General features: G+C 40.3%; 1 protein-coding gene across 5 annotated transcripts in view; it reads left to right on the top strand.

Annotated features, from left to right (window-relative positions):
- Positions 1–8,543: 8,543 nt before the first annotated feature.
- LOC145448947 (potassium voltage-gated channel subfamily B member 1-like) overlaps positions 8,544–24,388 on the top strand; it is a 29,939-nt gene continuing 14,094 nt past the window's right edge. Inside the window, exons 1-5 of one of the 5 annotated variants that reach the window (XM_080327404.1) lie at positions 8,544–8,799; positions 19,059–19,188; positions 19,408–19,577; positions 22,987–23,090; positions 23,292–23,334. In XM_080327404.1, the coding sequence (XP_080183530.1) occupies positions 19,072–19,188; positions 19,408–19,577; positions 22,987–23,090; positions 23,292–23,334 (434 nt within the window). In that variant the 5' untranslated portion in view covers positions 8,544–8,799; positions 19,059–19,071. The other 4 variants (XM_080327402.1, XM_080327401.1, XM_080327405.1 and 1 more) reach the window with 4 other exon arrangements.

Below are 24,388 nucleotides of genomic sequence, written 5' to 3'. Positions count from 1 at the left end.
CAATGAAACGCAACATTGGACGTTTTTTGATCACGTTTGACGAATCAACATCTACCCGAAACAGGCGGTACTTGAATTTAAACGCTCATTATCCGGGTGGCCTTCGGTCGCTGGGTTTCATTCGTATTCACGGCCATCACGGGAGCATGTTTTTGACTTTTTGCAGCAATACTACAAGGAATAAATGTTGTCTGTGTAGCTTGTATGTGTATTTTACTACTTTGCTAATCCAGGGAAATCCAGGGACTGAGAAGCGCAAATCCCGATCCCGGGGTTTCAAATTTGATCCCGAAGTCCCAACCCTACATGCAACTATGTGATTAATAGGAGCCGGGAGATGCATCATCATTAATATTGTACCCAATATTTTCGAAGACATCCTCCATCAGCTCTACGGGTTAATCTGATCACGTGAGCTGAGAATGAACAAATTTTTGACGATAATATGTGAAACTACCAACATTTTCGATGAAATCCATTCAAGGGGCAAAATTTTACGCGCCCCGCGCGACTTGACACATAATTCTAGTGTCTTTTCTTGACATTTATACTCGCGATTTTGGTACATATATTATATATTGTTAGCCTTCTGGGATGTTTTGCTTCTACAATAAGAAAATTTGCGCATTGCATATCTCAAGAAATCAGTGAAGGCACAGAACACCACAAGGGCTCTCCGCGGTGTTAATTTCCCAGTATCAAATTTCATATGAGTATTTGTCGTGCATGCGCCATGGCGACTCCCCGCTGGAATCCGGACGTATTGTATATGTATAGAATGTAAACGTGGAATGGCAGCGACCGATTTTGAAGCTTCGTTCCGCTTCACTGAAGCTTTACTCGAACATATTTTACGGCAGCTACTGTAGGATTTATGGCAATCCAAAAGTTGTCTTCCAGAGCTCAGAACTTACTGAATCTGGTATTGATCGAAAGCTACTGTCACACTGAATCCGAAAATGTAAATGAAAATATGATCAGGCACTGGGCCGCTTAGAATTCGTCCTTCAAGTCTGAATTATCGGCATTGTCCGAACAATCGAAGAGCTGCAATGGGTCATCGTTGTGGTCATTGTTTTGCGTTCATCCGATTGTTCTGAACAATGCAGATTTTAGATGTTGAGGGTGATTTATCATCTAAGTACGGAGCCTGATCGTATTTTGATTGATATTTTCGGAATCAGTGCAACAGTAGCTTTCGATCAAGACCAGATTCAGTAAGTTCTGAGCTCTGGAAGACAACTTTTGGATTGCCATAAATCCTACAGCAGCTGCCGTAAAATAAGTCTGAGTAAAGCTTCAGTGAAGCGGAACGAAGCTGCAAAATCGGTCGCTGCCATTCCATGTTTACATTCTATAGTATATGTCAGGGGTGGGCAAACTTTTGAGCTCGCGGGCCGCATTCAACATCTAAATCCATTCGCGGGCCGAATTATATAGAATTGAGATTATATAGTGAGGACATGGAGATTATATATGTTCCTATTTAAAACAAAACAAACCAAACATTGTTTTGATGATATCGTACACACGTCAGAAACATGGCGAGATTTCATTGGCTGGTCGAACTCAATAACCAATTTGTCAAAACTATATAGATGAAAATCGGTTGTCCCGATTCTTAGAACAGGATTGAAATTTAAATCTATGAGCAGCGATCTGTTCATAGATTTACTAATTCCAATTTTGGATCAGTTCCAGGACACACAATACTCACAGCATCATAACCATGTTAGCTTTAAACACGCATCTACGATGTGTGGATAAAATATAAAGACCCCAATTCTACGCATGCAGAGAACGAATCTGCCTAAGACACGCGAAAATCGTTTGTATAAGCACATCACTGAAATAATTAAAACTGAAGTGGCCAATATGAAATCCCACTCGTTATCCGAATTACGTCAATCTCGTTTAGGATTTCTGTGATGTTTAGTATATAGTTGAAACCTTTCAAACTGCGTGGGCCTTGAGATCGGGCTGTCGCGCCAGAAATTAAACATAAAGTAAGGAAGTATTTACCTTAAAACAGTGGCTCTCAAACTTTTTGAGACACCCCCCCTCCCTTATGATGGTGAAAAATTTCGCGCCACCCTTATCGTCATATCACAAAACGCAACTATAGGGTGCTAGCAAACCTAACAGATAGTTAGATGGCACGGAAGGTTACGAATGTGGATCTAGAATTTTTCAATATGCAATTTAGACTAAATACACAGCAATAATAATGACGTGAATGAGAATGGCGCGGAGCGCGAAAAATTTTTTCAGTGGAGCGGGCACACCACAGTTTTAGAACCACTGTCTACGAATTATCATTGTGAAATATACTAAGAAAAAGTTTATTGAAGTAACTGCATTAATTCGATTTTTAGTACGGATTTTATCAATATTTTTGAAAAGTTTCTTTAGACTCTCGCGGGCCGCACAGAACGGTGTGGCGGGCCGCATGCGGCCCGCGGGCCGTAGTTTGCCCACCCCTGGTGTATGTATTCAAAATGCGGCTCTCTGCGTTATCGGTGTATTATATGGTCAGGGGTGTACGAGTTTTGAGAAAATGTTAAAAGGGTGTACCAAAACGAAAAAGGTAGAAGAGCACTGAGATAGAGTAGTTGATATTTTGGGATCAGGAAAGAGGACACTTTTTCCGAATCACAAAACTTTTATGAAATCGGACGAGGTAACGGGTAATATCAATATTTTTAATAGAAATACTGGTCTCTTGACTAAAAAAAGGTCATCTTTCAAAATCGACTCCCGGTAGCGAACCGCTCCAGTGTCATTTTTGTCATCCTTGCAGTCGCTGCCGTCGAAATCCGCTGTTTTCTCGCCATTTATGGCGATTTGTGGTTGTGCTTGTGTATAGCATGCAGTATACCGCCTGTCCGCCAAAACTATAAAGGAGTACGGATTGCCAAAAATGGAGGACATTTGGCGTCATCTCCTAATGGTTAATGACTATAGTATTCATTCAGTAGAAATTGCTTGTATTTCCACTTGAATGTAGAGTAGACAATGGATATTTGACATGCTCGACGACTAACGGATAGGAGGCGAGGCGCTGTTCCACACTTTATGTCCTGCATACTTGATAGAGCGATGCATTTTCTTGTATTCCGACCTGATCATATGATAGTTGCTCAGCGAGAACGCCCGTGTGTTGTAGGACTTATGCGCTTTTGATTCCGAGGTGAAGTAGTCCCTGAAATTTGTGGGACATTACCTTTGCTACTGAGCCCATTTGACTTTCATGACGTTAACAGAGTTGCAAAGTAACATAGTCTGTATATGTGTATAACCTTGCTTTTTACTACATAAGAAGTAGACAAACCAATTTGAGAAACTGGAATTACAGCGATGACTATAGTAGGTATATAATCCCAGCGTAGAGGAACGCAACTCTTTATGCGGAAATTAGTATATAAATATAATAATTTCACATATTTTGTCCAGTTTTCCGACGAAACATGGTTTATGTCGTAGATCTAAGAATCCGAATCGGAGACCATCACCATGCTTTGGAAATAGGCTACCGACAGACTTGTACAAACTACTGAATTTTCAAAAAGCGCAACTATAACTAGAACTAGAACTACTCAATTTTTAAGACTCGCAACTATAACTATAACTAGAACTACCCAATTTTCAAATTCCACAACTAGAACTAGAACTAGAACTACTCAATTTTCAAAACTCGCAACTAGAACTAGAACTAGAACTAACGAAATTTAAATATCGGCAACTAACTAACTAAAACACAACTAACTAAATTTAATTCACAATCAACTCATTCATTTTTAGTTTATTCGAATTCGGCGTTCCAGCCTTCAATATGAACGTCGGTACAACGAAATTACTGAAAAATCAGACAGACAGAACTATTCTGTAATCAGTACAGGATAAACTAAACCATTTTCTGCTGCGGTTGTTGATTGCAGCGAATCAACATGAGTCGCGAAAATGTTTTTTCGTTTAATTTTGCCCTTATTAGGGAATACAAAATCCCAGCATGTGAGAAAGCCCTTTCACTGGGCGCAGATGTCGCAGTCATCCCAAGAAAATCTTTCGCCAAATTCCGTAATTCTGGCAAGTAGGTCATATTCCGCCAAGAGTTTAGCACATTCTGACCTAGGGGTAGTCGCTGTTCCCTGGCATACTTTTTCACCTCAGACGGGCCGGATTTAACTTCAAGCGGACGACACTGACTTGGAGGTAGAAAGTTAAAGAGTGAGAGTCTGGGTTTCTTGTGCGTTGGAGAGCCAGGAGGAGACGACCCAGGCAATTTCTGCAATTTCCTTTGTTAAGATACCTTGGGCGAATCCAGATCGTCTTCTCTTTGTGCCTGGGCAGGCGTGGTCGGCATCATCATCACGAATCAAATCTCGTAAGTTTAACAGACGCGACAGCTTAGTTCCGAGATAATACTCGCTAGCGCACAGCAGGAGATCACTAGTTCACATTCCAATTAGTAAACAACCTCATCGGGAGATCGCGTGCGCTGCGCACTATCGATTGTTGTAAATTTGCCGAGTTATCAGTGAACTCGGCATAATCAATGTATTAACTATGATCCAATAATGAGCATTTGATCCTTTGTCATGATCACATTAGTAACCCTAAATAACCTCACTTGTCACTCCTTGCGAGGAGAGTTCTCATGGCGCATGGCAGGACACACGAGTGTTTTCTAGTTGTTCGGCAACTAATATTTTTTTGAAATGTGCAACTAAAACTAGAACTAGAACTACTGAATTTTCAAAATCTGCAACTACAACTAGAACTAGAACTAGGGAATTTTCAAAATCCGCAACTACAACTAGAACTAGAACTACACAATTTTCAAAATCCGCAACTACAACTAGAACTAGAACTACTTAAAAAACTGTTAGTTAGTTGACCGTCAACTAACTAAATGTTTAGTTTGTACAAGTCTGGCTACCGAGCGGTAAAGGGCCAAAGGGATAGGCCTATAACTTGATTTGTCTCTGCAGACTTCTCAAATCAATGATATCTATCATTGTCTGCAACCAACTACAAAGCTAGGGCCCATTATTTGGCATGCATTATTACCACAATATATATCCATTATCCATGAATTCCGCTATGATCGATTTTGAAAATACTTATTTAATTGAAACATTTTATGGACATATAGCCTATTAACAATGTTGCCCTCCTCGTCGTCGTCCAGACTTCATTCATATACTACTACCGTTAAACTTTTCTTCCTTCGCAGCAGCCAGACCTTATAGAAAAAACATAGACTACTTGTTTGATGCAGGTGTGATAAGACTAGTTGACCTCCAAAATCGATCGATCATTCCATTCCTATACAGAATACTGTGCCTTTATGCGCATTTTTTTCTGTATCGCCATTGTTGTCGTCTGTTATTAGTTCTGTATTCGGTTGGATTGAAATATAGATTATCTTTCTTTCTTTCTTTCTCCCCCTCTCTGCTTTCTCAGCCCTCTCAGCCTTCCGTTTTCTACTACCCCACCATGTCGCTCTTAACGATGTAAATATAGTAGTTTATGTAGGGCTGTCATATTTTGGAATCGGGCAAGGAGGATACTTTCAAAATTTTCAGACTTAGGCCTACAATACTGGAGTAAAATCCGGAAGAAATGGTAAACTTTTCCCGACTTTGTGGTCGGTTGGTTGGTTGGTTGGTTGACTAAACAAAGTCACCACTTTCGTTCGACTCCAGTTTACACACTTTTTACTTAAAATTAGTGGTGTTGACTAAAAAAAGGTCGTCGCTTTCGTTCGCACCATGAATTTCCTATTTAGCGTCATTTATGACCATTTTCACTAGAATCTATCCATTATCGCAGCTCTAAAAGCTGTCAAGGAGGACGAATCGCCAAAAAAGAGGACATTTAGGCGTCCTCGGAAGACATTTTCAAAGACATGAAAAAGGAGGACAAATACTAAATGCGGTGGACGTATGGCAACCCTAAGTCTATATGCATGTTTTACGCATCGCATGTCATATAGGCCTACTATATGCAAATAATCATCGTGACGTGACGCGTATCAATGCTGGGATATGTTAAAAATGCATATCATGCTGCGGCCTAATGAAAGACTTCAACTTCGTTGCGAAAATGAGCATGTGTCCACCAGTTTAGAGCTGTGACGATATAGACTTGCTGATGCCAAATAGAACTTGAAGCGAACTATTTGCTCGGCGTGACACCATCCCTATGAGAGGAATTGCCGACAAAGGTGCCATTTGGATAAGCATATATTTCATCTACAAACACTGAGGCGATATTTCACCGACACCACGTCATATTATATATTTCCATCCGATCAACGCAATAGTATATTCATATTGAAATAAACCCGAATATTTTCGGCTGACACTCGTCAGGGGTAATCGTCAGCAACTAGTAGAGAATCGGAAAGAACATTGTATATCAACAATTTGAGTGCCTTGGAGTCGACTTTTATCAAAATACACCAACCCAAACTCTGTCAACAAAAGGAGTTCGGGTACCACCTAAAAATGGTCGTTTCGGTGCCCGCCTATCTTTTCATTATATCGCAATCTTGTGGTGTATTGATTTGATAAAAATTTTGATAAAATGATGATGATGATGATGATGAATCAACAGTCAGGGGGATACCGAAACGACTAGCTGCTGCAGACGCCTTTGCCTGGTGCCCGACGCCACAGTTTTTCGATGTTGAAAACGTTTAACCTATGTGGCAATGATGCGTCGCTAGTAGGGATGGTGTGAACGTGAGGTTCACGTTCGCGTTCTGTGTGTGAACTTCAGAAAATTAGAGGTTCGCGTTCACAAACGAAGCTTGGTAGGTTCTGCACTGTGAACCTTTTACATATATTACATTTATCGTCTCATTACAACATCTTTGGTTAGAATTTATTGCATTTCAACTGAGGGCCACTGTATGCATGGCGCTGGCAGCATAAAAAAAATCAACACTATGCGAGCATGCACCTGTGCATTGTACAATCTCAAAAATTTTACTTATTTGGTTAAAGAAGCTTGTTTGAAATATCCAGCTTTCCGTTTCTGAATATTTAGTGACTTTCTGCTGTGAGCTTGACTCGCAATCATTGAGAGCGAAATGCGCTACCTGTAGGTATAGTTAGCGAATGATGCTTATTCAACCAATCAATGAAATTGATATCGTTGTCTGATGGAACAAATTTAGCAAGCACATGGGGTCAATCTCGATTTCGTATGTTAATTGTATCATACAACCCAAATCAGTGCAATTGGGGCGTTGGCTACTGCTGTATAACTTGTTAATGGGGTAACATCGGTAGCAAGTATATTGAAATCCGTTCTACACTTTGCTCAATATTAACGTAGCAACACTGAGACTACGAATACCTTGTCCGAGCTGGCCTAGACCGTTAAGGCGTAGATTTAAATTCCCTTGCAAGTCCTCGTCGAAATTGTTGGCAAAGCTACGGAAAATATTGATCTTATGGGATTAATATATCATTTGATCGCCCCAGTTGATACATTTGGCGACGTTTAAAAAGTCAGTAGGCCTATACTTCAGCATTGTGGTAATATTCAGCCCGAGTCGTCGCCAGGTATCGTGTATTACTGTACATTAATATATCGCTTCACTGAAATGTAGGGCTGGAATTAGCAAAATGACGTCACGTGACGTCATGAGGTTCACGTTCGTGTTCACACAGAACCTTTCAAAAAGGTTCGCGTTCACACGAACCTGAACCTTTCAGAGGTTCACACCATCCCTAGTCGCTAGAGTCATTACTGATCTGTTCTAGTAGCGAGGAAACATGTTGAGTAAAATCGGAACCATCTAATAGTTTTGCAACGCTTAGTCATTAGAGATAAGGGAATCTTTCGATAGAGACTCCGGATTGCGCTTCGTTTTCGGTATCCCATCAGTGGCTCGGAAATAGCAGCAGCATGTCGCAAACAACTAACTATCCCCAGCAAAACCACTAACATATTGATTGAATACCGTTCTTTGCTCTTTTCCCCGTCTGTCTGTCAAATAGCTGAACTATACCGGTGTCGGTGACGAAATGCTATTTTCGCTTTATATAAAATGCACATGCATGTCCGATAATAAACCACATTCACGCATCTCGTCAGAAAATTTGAAAAACCAAAATACTCAATAAAATCAAAATAATGAAATTAAAATAAAAAATCAACGTTAAAACCTGATTTAAATCACCCTGATTTAAATCAGCTCGATTTAAACCAGAACCCTACATGTAAGCAGAATAGGATTTTCACGCCGAAGTTCTAATCGGTAATTTTGAAATTCGCGGAGATCGCTGGAGAAATGTGATGTTGGACACGCCTAATTCATAACACTTTAATTAGTTCAGGATACTCAAAACGCCTTTCAGAATATATATATCCCTAATAAAGTTTTCTAATTTAGGCATGGCCTCATTCGTCTTGTAAGTATGCGTACACTTAAATGGAGGAGGAATCTCTCCCATCAATATTTCATATGGGTTGGAGCTTGTTCTCGAGCGGGTGAGAATTAGCTTGACGCGTATCAATGCTGGGATACGTTAAAAATGCATATCATGCTGCGGCGTAATGAAAGACTCCAACTTCGTTGCGAAAATGAGCATGTGTCCACCAGTTTAGAGCTGTGACGATATAGACTGGGTGATGCCAAATAGAACTTGAAGCGAACTATTTGCTCGGCGTGACACCATCCGTATGAGAGGAATTGCCGACAAAGGTGCCATTTGGATAAGCATATATTTCATCTACAAACACTGAGGCGATATTTCACCGATGCCAAAAACCTAATGCAAGGTAAGGAGAGGTTATCTTAATATGAATGCTCCATCATGAGAAGCATTTTTATTTCTCATTGGCGTTAAGAAGACTTGGGCCTCTACAACATTGGTGTTCACTGTTCACTTTTCACAGTTCAGTTGCTTCTGTATCTTGGTTTCGTGTATGGCAGTCACGTCCATGTATGACACATGTTTCAGCAGAGCTCTCGGGGATATATAGAGATGTAGACGTAGAGTGTAGACTTCTACAAACCTGTCATCGCCAATTAATCGCATTAACTGAAGTATGCCGGCAATTGTAGCAGATATATCGGCCGGCAGAAGCAACAAACTTGACCAGCTAGAGATGAACAATGAACATAGCTGCCAAAACACTCCAACATCAAAGCAACAATGTATTTATTTGCGTAGCCAGTGGGAAAATGTCAATGTTTCATCGCGAGTTCTGAATTTTTACATTGCGGCATCATCTGGGGTAGCTACGTCGCAATCGATCCACGACCAGAAGTCATTCCTGAAATTTATATCCCAGTAAAATAACCGTTTAGCCCAAAAATTTCATTCTAGCTGACCTCATGGACGACCGACGCCTGGCGCCTTCCTTGATGCGGTTCATTACTCCGCTCCTCGCCGTTAGGGTATTTATAATTGTCCTTGGGGACATTGAAAAAGATAATATTCTTCAACAATTTGACTGAATTAATAACATAGTATTGAAAGTACGAAAAACAGATTAGATGTTAGAATATCATGGAATCTCTACAGCTTCACTGAATACTCACAGATAGTCCGGATTATCCTGTGGTATCAATAAGATGTAAAAAACAATTTAGTGTTAGCCACCAAATTGAGGACGAAGTAATTATTACGTATAGGTGCATGGCAAGTCAAAATCCTTGCTCTGTTAAAAATCAAATTCATCTCTTCGTCGAAATTCGAATTGAATTGACTGAAATTCGAATTGTCGCAACGTTTTCGAGTTGAAGAATTGTAGGCCCTATATACTGATTAACGAAACCTCATAGACTCGAAGTTTAGCTTTATGATTTATCAAGTATACACAACACATGAACGCCCATCGATTAGGCACTCCAAGTTCCCGGATATTGAATAATTAATTTGTATCTTCAGTCCGTATCAGATCCGTAAACGCCGTTCGTGCGTAAAATTATGTATAGCGAACTACTCAACCATTGTCGGGGTGTTTCGTGACCAGCGCCTATGGTGGTTGATTTTTAGTAAAGAAATACTGCTGTCAAATATTTATCGCGTCTGTTTTGCAATCTGCTTTTCCTGTTTAGTGCAATAAAAATAATATTATTATTCAATACGTAGTCGCTACGTCATTATATGTGCTATTGTCCGTGTATAAGAAGAGGGATGGCTAATGGCTATGTATTCGCACCAAGACTTGACAGCTTTGGATTTGACACTTGTAAACCATTATTACAACAGTGCAAGTTTTAACAACTTTTGCAACTTTTTGAGCTTAGGAGAGCTTCCTAAATATTCAAAATTTATGTAGTATGATATTTAAGCGGTTTGAAAGAATTTTATATTGCAACTTTTTGAAACTTTATTTATTTTCTCAAGCTACTTTTTATTGGAACTTTTATCAAATATTGCGCAAAATGTAAAAGAGCGATTTAAAAAACGTTGTTTAAAACTATTTCTAGTGTGGTTCTGTCTTCGAATTGCCTGACAAAGAGCTATGTGATTGATTAGCTGCATCGCACTCTTATCTATGACGCAATGGCGTGAAGTTCGACAACCCCAGCCAAGGGTGGCGAGGTAGCGTAGTGGTATAATCCACAGCTGCAAGATCAATGGGTTGCAGGTTCGAGTCCGACCGAGGTCGACTCCAGAATTCCTACCTAAGTGCAGGAGGTTTGTTTAGGTTCCTCTTCGCCATCATGTTCGTGTAAGCGGTGCCTCATAAAAGCCTAGAAGTGGACCGTGTCACAAGTATAGGGTTGCATTTAAAATAAAACAAAGCCCTTTTTAAACAAAAATAGAACAAAATTGTGTTTTTGTAAAGTTGTATATGCCGTAAGTGTGTAAATATACTTTCCAACAAACATGTTCTATGAGCCTACGACGATTACCACCTGATATAGCCAACGTATACGTTAAGGGATGGTTGGAAACCGCGAAATAGGCGGTTCAACAGCTATAATACGTAGATATAGATCATTGGTACGGAATGCATGTTCTGATGATGATGACCGCCGACCCTAAAAATGCGTGCATGACGATGTAGTCCTGGTTAAAGATATTTTTGGTCCGAATATGACAGGGTTATAAGCCTATTTCATCAAAGGAGCTATGTTTACCCTACATTTTAGTGACGCCATTGCATAAAAAAAAAACAATAAAAACATGTTTGTCTGGAATTGATTTTTGTTTTAAACACAACCCTCATTGACGCCATCAGCAGTCAGGGCTCCACTCTGCATGATAAGAAAAAGACATCGCTAACAAAATCAGGAAAATGCAGGAATTCTCCAGACGCAATTCCATTATATAAATAATGAGTCACATTGTAATATTGATTGTCCAAGTTCTTATATTAGAAGTTTATTGTATACTCAACACTGTGAACTTGACTATCAGAGAAATCACACGCAGTGGTGTGATTCACTGAAAATGGCTCGAACGACGACCTATTCCCTTTCTCTTTACACAGAAGGAAATTCAGGCATGCCGCAAGTATCATTCAAATATCAATGTCAAGCAGTGAAAATTTACATTCTGATGTCAGATTATTGGATATGATATTAAAGTGCCGAGCATGACCTTCTGAAATCACATTGATTTAATTAGTAAGTTCTGTGACAGGTTTAATAAGGTTCGCTGATAGACAGGTTCCAGGTATTGCCGCCATAGATGTTGTTTCAGGCTTTATTCTCTCGCGTTATTGTGAGCTCAATTATGCTCTGTGCTCTGGAAAATTTTGAAACCTTAACCCGCGCTCGTGATAATTTTGATATCAGTTTTGGAAAATTGTAGAACTCCCAACATCCTAATTTCCCTTAATCTTATATGTAGGCTGGATGCTGGATGAAAATTGGACAATGGACATAGAGTAGGCCTACTATACTCTCTGGTGTCACCATGTTTGTAGCGTGTAATGACGGAGAGGTTTCGTATCACATGATACAGTATAATTATGCCCGTTAGAAAATCGTACGATTAGACGTGTTCTAGCATTGTCAGCTAAAGTATATCGCGTGAGTGCTTATTTGAATTATTGACTTCATGTACGGAGCGTAGACCTACTCGTTGTTTTTGTTTGTGGTATTCATGGTGTTTTCCCTCGCTTCTTTGACAAAAGCAGATAGAAGTGCTATCTATTACAACAACAACAACAACAGCAACAACAACAATGTTTATGTTGGTATATTAGAAATATGACAATAGACAATATGAGCTACGCTTTCGAATCATAGCTGGTGAGAGTGCTGAGCTCTCGCACTGTGGCGCCATATGCTGGCAATTTTTCCGCTGACTCCACTCCACAATGCATGTCAGCACGTCGTCCTATTACAGAGGCGGGCAACATACGGCCCGCCGACAGGATTTTCAGCGGCTCGCAGAGAGTTTCTACCCTGAAAGTGAAATTCGAATATGAAAGAATTGAAATATTTATGCGTCACAGATTGAATCTAAGTTTGCCAACCCGAGAAAAATGGTCATGAAACCACTTGTCCCTAGAAACTAAATTATCACCGAAGTGCGGCCTGTTCTACAGCATTGGGCGCTTCATGCCAGCATGGGTTCTTCTGATACTCATTAAATCCTTAATCCAATCGAAGTTACATTATGGCATCCTCTGTTGGGGGGCTGCCAGTAAAACTGCACTCAAGCCACTGCAGAAACTACAGCATAAAGTACTCCGAATCATAGCTAGGGCCCCAAAGGGGCCTGGCTGCCCATCCAATAAGTCGCTGCTGAAGAGATTCGGCGTCCTAAACATAGAAGATATGCGGAAACTAGAAATCGCCAAGTGTATGTATCAGTTTTACTGCGGTCGTTGCCCCGAATATTTCAATGACTTCTTTACCTCTGAATCAAAAGCGCACAAGTACAACACACGCGCGTCCACGTCGTCCAAATATCATATGATCGACCGAAAAGATCATCGCTCCATCAAATATGCCGGACCTGATGTGTGGAACAGTATCCCGCCGGCCATCCGACAGTCGACGAGCATGTCCACATTCAAGTCGAAATACAAGCAATTACTATTAAAGAAATACAGTCCATCCTCAAGATTACCGGACCACGACTGACCTATCGATCTCGCTTCCCATGGCATGCCGCCCTATTTCTTGTCGCATTCTTTTTCTATACTATCTTCTTTACTTTCATTCAGTGTGCATGCCTCCTCTTTACATCGCCTAGGCCAAGGTGGGTGTCAGATTCCATAGACTACTCCTTACTCCTCCTCGCTTCGACATCTTCCTGTCTTTTCATTGTATCGCATTTTTGTGGTGTATTGAACTGATAAAATTGCTAATAAACCAATGATGATGATGATTGTTCTGTTCGGGCTGCATGCGTATGCGAGCAATCATTTTCGACCATGAACATTAACAAGACAAAGCTGCGTTAGCGTTACAATCTAACTGATGTTCACGTGAAGTAAAGGTTTCTACACACGACATACAGGCAGAGTTCCAAGAACTTTTTAACAAGTTTGATCGAGCACAGATGTCCGATTGACCTCAACAGCTATTGAAGTAGGCTACTCCAGGTTAATAAATTTATTAAATAAACTGCTTTTGGTCTATATGCGTTAAACTCATAGTTCACATAAAATATGATTTATTATTTGTATAAGTGCGTAAATACACGATTAATGTATCGATTCTGTAATCCAGCCCGCCAAGTACTTCATTTTCCCATATCAGGCCCGCCGACCGGCGAAGTTGACCGTCCCTGTCCTATGATGTTGGTAATCGGTAATATTCGTACTCTTATGACGGAGCAAGTTGTGTCAACATACCGGTTGTCAACGCATCCTACCTATTCCACGATACAGACGATTTATATATTGTTTTCGGAGTTGTAGGACGTTAAAGCAAGATCGCTCGACACAGCACCATTTCTGCGAATGTAAGCATTGTCTAAAACAGCGATTTTGAGAAACAGGAGGCGAAAATATCATAGGGGCGACTGGGGGGCGAAGACGTGCGAATGGGGCGAAAATCTTAGAACGTTCAATAAGATATATTTAACTACTCGGCCATCGGATACCGGCACAAATATACGTGAGAAACGGGTTATTCCGGAACTGCCGCATAATTTCCTCGCAACAAACTATCCTCAGGCACCGGGATCGCCGCGAAAAGTTGACTTTTTTTATAGTCAATTTACCAGCGGTCAGATGTATAAATATCCAGTTTATATGTCCTTTTTCTCAGATCCGAAAATATGGGGGGGGGGGGGCGATAAATATATGTCGAGATTGATGAGGGGGTGATGAGTCGAAAAAGATTGGGATCCACTGGTCTATAATGTCCAGTTTATGAATAAAATGTGTGCATCGCATGCTAATCCCTCCACTCGCACTAACTTTTGAAGTACCTTACAAAATATCAATTCGCCTTTCGGAATTACCATTGTTAATTTATATCAAGGTAACGCTATTTCCAACTAAACAAATTGGATCGATTGATAGGCTGATTGAAAAATCGATTTCTTTGGGCTAACATAGGCCGGCGATTGTATTGATATAAACAGAAGTGTGTGTAGTCGAAACGTTGATCTGAATCGCTGACTATCACGGTACCATTTAGTACTCGCGGTAAAACATTGTAACCCGAGATGAGCGCTGTTTATTGCCTGGACATGTAACCTCTCGCATATAAGTCCAGCCCATTCCATTCTGATAAGCGCGACCCTCACGCAGCGTCACTGGCGGATTTAGCCCGCTGTAAATACAAACGCCATTGTAAGCGCTTCCCTGATATAACTCTTGCCTCGTGGGCACGGCTGAGTTAGCTTGTGTTATGGTTCGCCGTTTGAAGTGCGAGTTATGAATCGTGTAAACGACGCTGGCGAGTATTCAGGAGTTGACGAATTGGCAGGGGGTGTTTTACAAGATCAAACGCAATGCAACGACAATGGCGACGAGTCTTGTCTTCAGGAGCAACGAGACGAGGTTACAATTTTAGCGAATGGCGATGATAGGGATAAAAATGTCACGGCCGAGTATCGAGAAACGTTGCTCGGCGATTCCGTTCACAAAAGACAGTCTTCTACAAACCAATGCAGAGCAGAGGGAACGCAAGGTCACGATCACCCTGATGACAAATCGGCAAGAACCAAACACAACGGTAGACGACAATGGAAACAAGCTCCTATATTTTCAAGAATGCATCGCTCATTGTAAGTCACAATCGCAAAAAATCGGTTGTATTACAGTGCATATATTTTGCATAAATCACTATTCCCCGACTAAATTAGGTTGATATAGGTACTAAAGAATTTAGTTGAGTTGATAGTACCATTAGTTTTCGTAACACTACTTCTGTGGGTACACGTTATGTACCAATTGTGCGCTGCACTTGCCCAGTTGCTGACCAACCGTATGGATACACGAAAGGTATCATCTGTGCCCTCATGTATAGTTGTATTATATTGCGCAGCGAATTGTCGATTTACAGCAAGTGTACGGCACACTGTTCCTAATATTATGTTCTCGAACGGATTGAAGCTTTAGTCAGGCTGTCTATTGATTTGTAATATGACCTCTTTATGGTATCCTGCAGTGGAACATGCAGTTCAAGTTGTCTCTTATACCTCAGCGTGAGGTAGACTTTTAATGAATCTTATTTTCTATCAAGTATACTGAAACAATTGAGGCATATGGCGTGTTAACTTATGGAGCTTACAATGGAAGGAATTGGCACGAAGCTATACGTTCATTCCTCGCTGATGACTCGCATTTAAGCTATAAATTGTGCCACATGTTCAAATACATGGCTGTTAGTGGGTATATGGGAGCTTTTCGTGCAGGATTTATAATCGAGCTATACTGAGATCTAAGTTTAACAGCGGGAAGATCCAGCATGTTATTTGAGGTTAGCTTATGACAATGAATCATAATACCATGTAAAAATTAAAAACTCAAGTTCATCGACGTCGCGAAGACTGCTAAATTGGCACATTTTACCGGTTGGTTGTGTAGTGGAAAGGATAGCTGATCAATTAGCGATTACCTAACGGCTCCATAACAGTATGTAATATTTATGAACGTTATCGATTTAATAGAAGCAAAGCCATTAAGGTTTCGAACACCTGTGTTAGCTGTGGCGGCCTGTTATCCGTCTAAAACCAGCAGTTGTAATCCAATTGTATAAATTCATTTATTTATAGTTTGATTATCTTATTGGTGTTCACCGTGCAGGGTTATTTTAAGGTCATATTTTTACCAACTTACTTGCGTGAATCGCGATCATTTCAAGTCGTATATGTGTGAAGCAAAGAATTGTGGAATTGTCAATTCGTTATTTCCACTTAGCCCATTCGTTTAATATACAATTGAATGGTATATTCATATTGAAATGAACCCAAATATTTTAGGCTGACACTCGTCAGGGGTAATCGTCAGCAACTATAGTAGAGAATTGGAAAGAAGATTGCATATCAACAATAAATTCTTTGACCCCCGAAAATATTCGTGTTATTCATTTCAATATGAATATACTATTTAATTGTGTATTGGAGTTCTGTACCTCCAAGAAGCTCTTCAAAAATAGTAGAGAATTGGAAAGAACATTGTATATTCCATTTCTCTACTAGTTGCTGACCATTACGGTATTACCCCTGACCCCCCGAAATTTTTCGGGTTCATTTCAATATGAACATACTATTCAATGGTATATTGAAGTTCTGTTCTTCCAAGAAGATCTTTCCATTCCTTTAGACATTTATTTAATAACACATTTCTCAGTTTTCTCACACTTGTAGCGTTTGATTATTATTGATGTAGTTTCTGTGGGACTGCTAATTTTGCCAACCTTTCCACGTTGAGGGAAAACGATTCAAATCGAATATCAAGCGAAATAGTTGCAGTGCTCGGATTGTTATTTAGTTTCACTCGTGCGAAAAAGAGGGTAGGCGTGCGGACATCTACTGAAGGGTACGAACTGTATTTTCGCTCATACATTCTCAATCAATGAATGAATGAACGAACGAATGAATGGCGCTGCTGTAGGCATATAGCGGTGTTCCTGAATGCACTATAGTCAATTCATACCGCTGCTAGGATGTATTCATCGTAATATCATGAATCGTAAAACAGGCAAACAATTCCCTTGTGCATTTTGAAGGCCTTCCAGACGTCGTCGTATACTGATGTGTTCATTTCCGCCTTACACCCTCTCGGGAAAAACAAGATTGAATGTAGAAATTGTTGAGCAATTACTCAGATCCGGGCCAAGTTTGTCATTAAAAAAAAAAACGATTTATTGCATTTGTGTTGGCAGTCAGTTTCTGATATGCCAACGACATGCTTTTACCCGATCATTCGACAAGTGTATTATCCATTCATTGCAGTGTGAGAATCGTTTAATGAAAATGTGTTCCTTACGTTACGACATGCTAGCAGTCCTTGCACCATCCAACTTCCTAACGGTTGTTGTAGGCAGCAGGTGGCAACAGTGAATCGGTAGCCTGATATCGTCATCCAAATATTTATCAAATCAACGCCCGATTTGCCGTTCACACTCCACATATCGTTGATAACTGCTGTTAACGCCGAAAGGTTCCAGTTATACTATTTGCTGCCATATTGAGGCATTGGAATTTTTTGTTCTGGATCGCATAACTTCACAATGGATAGCCGCCGTCGCAACACATTGGCATCTGCCTGCATATTCTCAAATCCCGACGGCGATGGCATGCAATAAGGTCGTTTTGAACAAACGCAACCTCCTGCCTCAGCTCTGACGACTCTAGCACAAATGACTATCTTGGTCGATGGCTATGATCACACCACAATATGACCAATTAGCCATTAGTGTGAGAATAGTTGCCTTCGTGACATGCAACCAACCGTTGTTTCCGTACTGCTGGCGGGATCCGGTGATAATGACAGTGTCAATTTTCGTAGACAGTCATCACAGATCTAATTCTACTCACACCAGTTTTTGACTATAGCCTTAAACAGATAGTTATATTTGTGATAAAGAATTACTGAAACATCTGCGTCCAAACTGCAAGTCGCTATCTATAATAACATACTCGAGAGACTAAGCATTGTGATACCGTAGTGCAGACTGTCGTACACTTGCAATATGAAAGTAAGTCCAACAATAGCTGCAACGTTAGGTAGTCTGGTACGAATATATAGGTAGACAGAGTTTAGGAGCTCATTCGAATCACATACCTGAAAGTAGGTGATCGTTATTCAGATGGGATCAATATCGTCACGAATTTCCGCGTAAGTCATGAACCTATTAGTCAGTGATCGTGTTTGTTTCATACATAAATTACGGCCCCACCACTGTCTCCCGCAGTATTCAACATGTATTAATTTTTCGTCTAAGCATGCAGCTGTAATCTTTAGCCGCGTTTTAGAAAATACAAACATTATTTCGGTAGCATATTAGTTGTGAGTGATTAATCTCTCTATTTTGTGACAAGTTTGGCCTATCCGTCCATGTCGTTGGGCAACATATCTTACACAAAATTAGATTAGACATCTAGAAGTAGATTAGTGTCCGATTTTTGGCCTTTGTGAGGTTGAGTGTACAACTGTACATCATTGAAGTATTCTCCCAACCAATCATTTGAATCGTCTGCCAGCAACCATATCTTTGGACAAAATAACTATTGTCGAGGTGATGTGCAGTGCACTGTACAAACTTAATGATGGCGTTTCAGGAAAATTCATGCTGCAGATCTATAGTTGCAGTTGCAATGATCTGAAAATCGGAATACTTTGATAGTAATCTAAAACCAGACCTGATGGAAAATGAACCTACGACCTGCATAACACGCATGCCGCATAGTCTATAACTAATTGACGTAAATGAAGATTGCAGAATGAAGATTGCAAAATAAAGGATGATACAAAAACAACAATGTCCACTGTCTAACGAAATTCGGAGGAAAAAATAAATCTCAACGCGAAAGCAGCATTTCGTCGCTTGTGTTTATCGTCACAAACAAAATATAAATATAATGATTTCCGAAACACATAAAATGAGCAGGGAGAGAGCCGCCCCAATTGACACAAGGATTTAAGATTTCGATATTGCACAGGCGAAAGAAAAAGATGTCCGACACGAAATCACCGTCTGCGGTACTGAATATCGCTCCTCAGCCCGAACGGAATGTATTTCGTAACAATAGAAAACGGGTCAGTCTCAACGTCGGTGGAGTTATACACGAGGTACGGTTGACTCGACTGTTAACGCCAAATCTGTTTACACAGAAAAGTGCACAATCTTCCGCCCTACCAACGACACTAGAGATATACGGTCTTCGAAAATTTATTCACTATTCGGTAACCGGCTTTTTCACGCGATTCTCACGACGATTTCAATCATAAACGCGATGCAAACTTCCTCGATACCGATGGGATGTCTTCTCATTGGTTTATGAATTATAGGTTCAATGGCGGACCTTGCATAGAGTACCGCAGTCGCGACTTGGGAAATTAGAACGCTGTACCTCAGAAAGCGAAGTCATGGTCCTTGTGGACGACTACGACCGCGAAAAAGAGGAATATTACTTCGACCGGCATCCCACGGCATTCACCGCAGTACTGAACTTCTACAGGTCAAAATTAAAACCGGCGCATGCGTGCAAATATATGTTCATTGTTCATGGTGGCAGACATGTCGCTTTAGTATCGCCTACTATAAATTGGTGCGTGTCTGTTGTTGTCTAGCGTGGTGTGCGTGATCCGTCTAGGTATTCGCGAAATTACTGCATTGGCTGGGTATATGTGTATCTGATTTGATGCTAACCGTGCGCGTTTTCTTTTGGTATTTTTCGTAGTTTGACAAATACAGTTCTAGAGTTGTGTCTTCCTATGAATGATAAGCGTATTTTCAAACCGTCGGTAGTCAACTTCCGTTGACGTCTGGATTTTGCATGGTTAATGCTTACTGTTCAGTGTTCACACTCGACATGCAATACAGGAGCTAAGGGTCAACACGCTCTGCTACTTTTAAGCCAGGGGCGGGCAACTTCTCCAGTCGGCGGGCCGGATATGGAGAAATGAAGTACTCGGCGGGCCGGATTCCCGAATCGATATATTAAACGCGTATTTATCCACCTATACAAGGATTTATTATTCATATTTAATGTAAACTTTAAGTTTGAACCATAAATACCAAGAAGTATTCAATGAATTTATCAACGTAATGTACTCCAATAGCTGTTGAAGTCAATGAGACATCTGTGGTCAATCAAAGTTGTGATCAGGTCCTTTGAAGTCTGGCTGCATGTTGGACACAAAGAAGATAAAGAACGAAAGAATAACCAACAATCATGTACGACCGGAAACTGTTTGCGGGCCGCTAAAAATCATGTCGCGGGTCGGATGTTGCCCGTTCCTGTTGTAAGAGGTTGCATGGGTCGTAATTAGTGTCCTAATTAAATATGATCAGTCAGTATCCTTGATACGTAGTATTCTACAATGCGTGAACGAACTATCAAACGTGAATAGCATTAGGCAGCTACACCGTACCGGTAGTCAGGGCGTGATAAGGTATGGAATGGAATGGAATGGGAAATTTCCATACTCCATACCCTCCCCAATCGTTCCATACCATACTTCACAATTTTTCATACCATATCAACATTCTTCCATTCCATATTCAATACTTTTTCCATACTTTCGCAACTTGCCAACCTCTCAAGCGATAATACATTTTTGATGTGTGGAAAGCTCCGGTGTTTATATTCTAATTATTTTGGATGAAATTGTCCATTTAAACAGCCCTGGTGCTCCAATAATACAATGATACCGAATAATGCATAGGTCAGATAAACTTCCTATGGCGTTGACGATTATATGCGTATGGTAGATATAAGTTACACTTCGCATGCTTTACTATAACAAGAAAATAACTGAACATGTCTTTTCATCTGTATTCTGTGACCAGTCCGGCTATTCTATCATTTAGCGAGTCCGCGCCCCCCCCACGTGAATACATATTCAATTCATGTACACATACACATACAAGTGAATAACAACCTATGCGAAAGATCGCGCGCCGCTGTCCAGTTTCCAATCGATACTCGCTAATTGAAGGCATTGATAATACGAATTTCTGAATTGCAGATGAGCTAAGAAATATTAGAGATACGATAGGCATTTCATGAAGACTTTAAATAAACGAAGTTAACAATGTAAAGAATTTTTTTCAAGTGCGTCTATTCCCAACCAGAAACCCCTAATTCCTTACCGGTTGGAAACCACTGCATTAGAATATTTCTTAGTATATAATGTTACATCGCTACAATCATTTTGCGACAGCGGATCAAATGTCCAACATGCTCGTCAATCTGTGGGTTAAACACTCACACTTATTAGTTTCAATAGCCAACAGCAGGGTGTCATCATAGATAACCAGATTTCAAGAAGTTATACAATGCGTGTTGAAGGCCGGCATATCGTATCGTCGCTCCAAGAGTCTACGATTTTAAAACTTTCTTGGTAGTTTACGGAGTTGAAGTTACGAAAAGCGAAATACTAGCTGTATCGCGACAGCGGTCGAATATCATTCGTTATTATGAGATTTAGATTGGAATATTTATCGCTAATATTACTTTCATTCATATGGGCGTTGCTCATCTTTGTCTTCAAATAGATGTCGACCGGGGTGGGTGAGTCATGAATCGCAATTTGAGATATTAACATAGGCAGTGAGCGATTTTCTGAGGCTTGCTATCAATTTAACAAATCGAAAGTAGGATCATTGTCATGCTGTCATTGTCAACTGCCAAGTATGGAAAAGTATGGAAGTATGGAAAAACAATTCCATACCATACTTGAGAAACTTCCATAACATATACCATATACTTGCATATTTCCATATTCCATACCGAAATTTCGTTCCATATTATACCATATTTCCATACCATACCATGCCCTGCCGGTAATCTTCTAGAGGTGGGTAGTCATATTGGCTTATCCTGATTAAAATCACCATATTGAATAATACAAGCTTGTACCTCGCAGCTTATGGTACCATAATCACGCAAAATTAGCCGATATGGTTGACGTAAAATAAATTTCCCCTATCTAAAAAAACATGCATAACATGAAGTAGACTTGTTATTGGCAGGAATCTCAGTCCAATCTCAATCCGACATAGCAATACTAAGTGGAGAATTGTAGAAACATTGCATCTTTGGTGTGAGTGTGACGTTGTGATTTATGACATCCTATTTGGATGTCAGCAGCGGTAGCCAAATTGACACGCTCGCGAGGAATATCTGTCGTGTATAGCTAATTATCTGACCGTATTATTACCATAAGTGACTTACATTACTAATTACTTGCGCACTACGCAGCTCCGTCCGTAAGTACTAAGTACTAGCGCGGTGTGGTGTGACATTTAAAATATCCTCCGTAATCCATTTGGATTTGGCATGATGATTGAATTATATGCACTTATGCATGTTCAATGTTCATGTCTTCGGTGCGTAATGTTATGTGATCAAGATACTGGACCGCGGGTTGCATTGTCTCTTCTCCGGCCCCCGATGATCTCTGATCACTTGCATGTCTGATTCCATTTATATCTATATATGTTTAATTAAAAACAAACATGTTTGAATCACTTTGTTCGAGAGAATTTTCATTGTTTTCATATCTTTTGGATAAGCTACTTTTAATCCCATGGTACCCTGAATAGTGCGGGTGGTTTTATGAATCGTAAATTTCCTGCGAGCAGGCCTAATTGTAATTTTTCCGACAATTTTATTTTATCCAAATAGAATCGTTTAACCGCAACGCTACACTTGCATTACTTTCAGCGGTATTCACTTTTCAGATATCACACCTACCATTGGTTATCTGCAGTATGTCCAAATATCATCTTAGTTGGATGTGGGTATATGATTGGCATCCGAATAGTGTAGCGTGGATTTAAAGTGAAGTAAAGAGAGCAGTGACATAAAAATATATCCATGGGACAATGCTTGTATCACAGAATAAAAATTTCATATTCAGAACCGGCAAACTGCACGTCCCCGAAAATATTTGCGCTTTGGCCTTCAGTGACGAATTGGATTACTGGAATATTGATGACATATTGATGGAGTCGTGCTGTCAAGGTATAATCATTGTGTGATCTTTCGATATCATCTGCTGCATTAAAACATCATCTTAGTTGTGTCAACTGTCAAAAGGTTTCTGAGACGACAGTGTAATGTGAACGTTGCCTGAGTACCGGTCTGCGTTAGAGTGTTATGGATTCTTGGCAACGACGCCATAAGCCACACACGTTCATCGATTGCTTTCATGTTAATTCGCAGGTCGATATCATCAGAAAAAGGAACAAATACTGGACGAAATCAGGTAACGCTTGTATTCGGTGTATTGCAGACCCGACATAAGTGTCTGACACTGGCTTGAGTCAAATATGAGCGCAATCCCGTCATTTCGGCTAAATTTAACGATCGCTTTGTCCAGCCTTTATGTCGTGCAATAATAATTGAACTCCCAAGGCAATTCCTGATGCCTCTTCCCAGCCAGCCGGCGTACACCCGGCAAACACGCTTTATGCGCAGTCGTCATCAATTACTGTTAACGAAGAATATCGCCGTCATAAAGTTTTGTGGCGCGCACATTTTTGGAAACCGTCACGGATCAGACGGCTGTTGATCGCAATGAGATGAGTCAGCCATATTTTGCCATCGAAATATTTGAAATCATCATCATTTACCAGTAACATATACTCTCGGACAATTAAAAGCGGCTTTGTCATACCGGATTGTATATAACATGTTAATCTTTCATCGAATGCCGGGATGTAGTTTATAACCCAGTGTTTCTTCTACGTTTTTGCTCACGGACTCCTAAAACAACTTCAAAGACGCTATATCGAACTCTCCCCAAAAATATTGAGCATGGCATATATATCACAGTTACACCTAATGTTGCATAATTGACAATTATAAATAAGCTCGCGTATTATGGATTCACGTTATCGGAGCTTTTCAAATAAAAGAGGTTACTGTGATATCTTACCAAATTCTGTAAAGCAGGAGTGCGGGGTGATCCTTTTACGCTCGGGCCACACTGTCGTAGTAACTTGTCTGTGTGAATAACACATACCACCCATTACAGCGGAGGTCGCGCAAAATGCATAAGTTTCATAAGTTGCATAAGTTTTGGTTTAATAATTCTTCCGAAGACATTCTTTCGACTGCGATAAAGTCGGCAGAATTTACGCTAATTTATACCTGGCTCCAGTGCGGCATTTACTATCATGGTTTTGATATTAGCCATATGATATCGCAGGTTCAAGTTCATAATGTACCTTTCATGGGCGCTAGAGCTGGTGAGAAAACACAGCACCGCAACAACGTAACATGGAGTATATCACAACGACTTTATAGCATGTTAATTA

This window comes from Botryllus schlosseri, chromosome 10 (assembly GCF_051294905.1).
Source record: "Botryllus schlosseri isolate E-star chromosome 10, Bs_hap1, whole genome shotgun sequence".
Lineage (NCBI taxonomy): Eukaryota > Metazoa > Chordata > Ascidiacea > Stolidobranchia > Styelidae > Botryllus > Botryllus schlosseri.
The sequence above is the reverse complement of the archived record's forward strand: the minus strand, read 5'-3'. Positions and strand labels throughout refer to the sequence as shown.